This window comes from Babylonia areolata, chromosome 25, assembly GCF_041734735.1.
Source record: "Babylonia areolata isolate BAREFJ2019XMU chromosome 25, ASM4173473v1, whole genome shotgun sequence".
NCBI classification, from domain to species: Eukaryota; Metazoa; Mollusca; class Gastropoda; order Neogastropoda; family Buccinidae; genus Babylonia; species Babylonia areolata.
Window position 1 is genome coordinate 36,706,800 of NC_134900.1, and position 3,034 is coordinate 36,709,833.

General features: G+C 52.1%; 1 protein-coding gene across 1 annotated transcript in view; it reads left to right on the top strand.

The window, feature by feature from the left end:
• LOC143299595 (uncharacterized) overlaps window positions 1–2,797 on the top strand; it is a 20,379-nt gene extending 17,582 nt beyond the window's left edge. Inside the window, exons 10-12 of the mRNA XM_076612883.1 lie at window positions 466–543; window positions 1,484–1,618; window positions 2,660–2,797. Of these exons, the coding sequence (XP_076468998.1) occupies window positions 466–543; window positions 1,484–1,618; window positions 2,660–2,797 (351 nt within the window). The remainder of the gene's footprint in view (window positions 1–465; window positions 544–1,483; window positions 1,619–2,659) is intronic.
• The last annotated feature ends 237 nt before the right edge of the window (window positions 2,798–3,034 follow it).

The window sequence follows — 3,034 nt, forward strand, 5'->3', positions numbered from 1 at the left end:
TGATGATGATGATGATGATAATGATAATAATAATTTGGTTGGTCGTTTTAGAATTGGTGACTTAGTTGCTGTGGGCTGGTTGTTTTGTAGGCTAACAAGCAGCTGAACTGGTTAGACGATCTGTTGGTCCTTGGGACGGTTTGTCGGCTGGCTGGTTGATGAGTTGGCTGGCTGGTTGACCGGCTTGGTTAGTGGTGGGCTGGGTAGTGGGTTGGCTGGAAGGTTGTTCGGGTGGTGGGTTGGTTGGTTGGGTGGTTAGGCGGTAGGTTGGTTGGTTGGTTGATGAAATGGAAAGTAGGTAGGCAGGCGGGTCACTTGGCTGACTGGTTTGAATCGTTGTTAGTGGGTAGGGTGATCACGTTGTTGATTGGCTGCTTGTGAGTGGATTGGTTGGTAAGTTGGTTGCTGAAGTCAGTCCTCATGCCCATAACGGGATTTGGGCCGGGGGTTGTTGTTTTTCTTCAGGACCCTGACGATATTTCCGCTGCGGATCTGAACCCGGAGTTTGTGCACGTGCAGACTCTGACCAAGGGCATGTGCTTTGTGAGTCGCTTCCTCTTCCTTCCTCTTCCGCACACTCTTCCTTCTCCTCCTCCTCTTCCTTACCCTCTTCGTCCTTCTCCTCCTGCACACACTGTTCCTCCTCCTCCTCGTCTTCCTCACACTCTTCCTCCTCCTCCTCCTCCTCCTCTTCCTTCTCCTCCTCTTCATCACCCTCTTCCTACTTCTCCTCCACCTTCTTCTCCATCTTCTTCTCCTCCTCCTTCTTCTCCTTCTCTTCCACACTCTTCTTCCTTCTCCTTCTCCCCCTTCTCCTCCTCTTCCTCACACTCTTCCTCCTCCTCCTTCTCCTCCTCCTCTTCCTCCTTCTCCTCCTCTTCCTCACCCTCTTCTTCTCCTCCTCCTCTTCCACACTCTTCTTCTTCTCCTTCTCCCTCACCTTCTTATTCTCCTCCTCCTCCTCTTCCACATTGTTCTTCTTCTCCTTCTCCTCCTCCTCCTCCTCCTTCTCGTGTGTGTGTGTTGGGGGCGGGGTGGGAAGCGGGAGAGAGCAGGAGTGATGTCCGTGACCATCACACATTCTTTCCTGCCAATGTCAGAGCACTTTCGATTTTTTTGGGTGCACATGTGCGATCATGAGTCACATCAGTCACATTTATGGCTCAGTATAATGCACGCGCCCATACACGCACACGTGCACGCACACGTACACACACACACACACACACGCACACACACACACACACAGAGGTGTGTGTATGTGTGTGTGAGAGTCCATCCATCAATCCATCCATCCATCCATACATATATACATATATACATATACAGAGACATAGGTGCTATGAGCACCTGGAAAACAGTGATGGCCTAGCCTTCTTCGATGATGATGATGATGACGACGACGACGATGACGACAATATCGACGACGATGACGACAACAACGATGACGACGACGATGACGACGATGGTGGGTGCTGTGCAGGGCCTGTCAGACGTGGTGCTGGGTCAGGACGGCAGTTTCTGTGTGGTCAGCAACGGGGCGGACGTGCTGCTGGTCAACAAACACCTGTACCAGGACCACGCTTCCGAGGGCCTGCTGCGCCGTATGAGACAGGCTGTATGTGTGTGTGTGTGTGTGTGTGTGTGTGTGTGTGTGTGTGTGTGACAATATGTGTGTGTGTGTTTGACAATATGTGTGTGTGTGTGTGTGTGTGTGTGTTTGACAGTGTGTGCGTGTTTGACAGTGTGTGCGTGTGTGTGTGTGTGTGTGCGTGCGTGTGGTTGAGTGTGTGTGTGTGTGCATGTGGTTGTGTGTGTGTGTGGTTGTGTGTGCATGTGGTTGTGTGTGTGTGTGTGTGTGTGCGTGGTTGTGTGTGTGCGGTTGTGGGTGTGTGTGTGTGTGTGTGTGTGTGTGTGTTTCACTCTGTGTGTGTGTGGGTGTGTGTTTGTGTGTGTGTGCGTGCGTGTGTGTGTGTGTGTTTGACAATATATGTGTGTGTTTGACAGTGTGTGTGTGTGTGTGTGTGTTTGACAATGTGTGTGTGTTTGACAGTGTGTGTGTGTGTGTGTGTGTGTGGGTGTGTGTGTGTGTGTGTGTGTGAGTGTGTGTGTGTGTGTGTGTGTGTGTGTGTGTGAGTGAGTGTGTGTGCGTGCATGTGGTTGTGTGTGTGTGGTTGTGTGTGCGTGTGGTTGTGTGTGTGTGTGGTTGTGTGTGTGTGTGTGCGTGCATGTGGTGTGTGTGTGTGTGTGTGTGTGCGCGTGCGTGCGTGTGGTTGTGTGTGTGTGTGTGTGTGTGTGTGTGACGTGCTGCTGGTCAACAAACACCTGTACCAGGACCACGCCTGAGAGGACCACATGCACCGTGTGAGACAGAAAGTATGTGTGTGTGGGGGTGGGGTGGGGGTGGGGTGGCGGGTAGGATGTTGGAGATGTGGGGGTTGAGTGTAGTGCGTGCGTGCACACCACAGCACACCACAGCACACCACACCAACACCACACCACACCACACCACACCAACACCACACCACACCACACCAACACCAACACCACACCAACACCACACCAACACCAACACCACACCAACACCACACCACACCACACCAACACCACACCAACACCACACCACACCCTCCCTCACCCCCACACCTCTGTGTCGCAGCTGTGTCCCTACCCCAGTGAGGACGACCTCCAGAGCAGACTGCAGACCAGTGTGGACTGGGATGCCTACCGACAGACCACCCTGGCCGACACGCTCAAGTCAGTGCGCAGGCGCAAATACACACCCTTGCGGGTCTGACGCTGTTGGGGTCTGTCCCGATGGAGACTCTTGTTTTTTTTTTTCTTCTTTTTTGACTCACTTGTGTAAACAAAGTGTGTGTGTGTAAACAAAGTGAGTCTATGTTTTAACCCGGTGTTCGGTTGTCTGTGTGTGTGTGTGTGTGTGTGTGTGTGTGTGTGTGTGTGTGTGTGTGTGTGTGTGTGTCCGTGGTAAACTAACATTGACATTTTCTCTGCAACTACTTTGTCAGTTGAC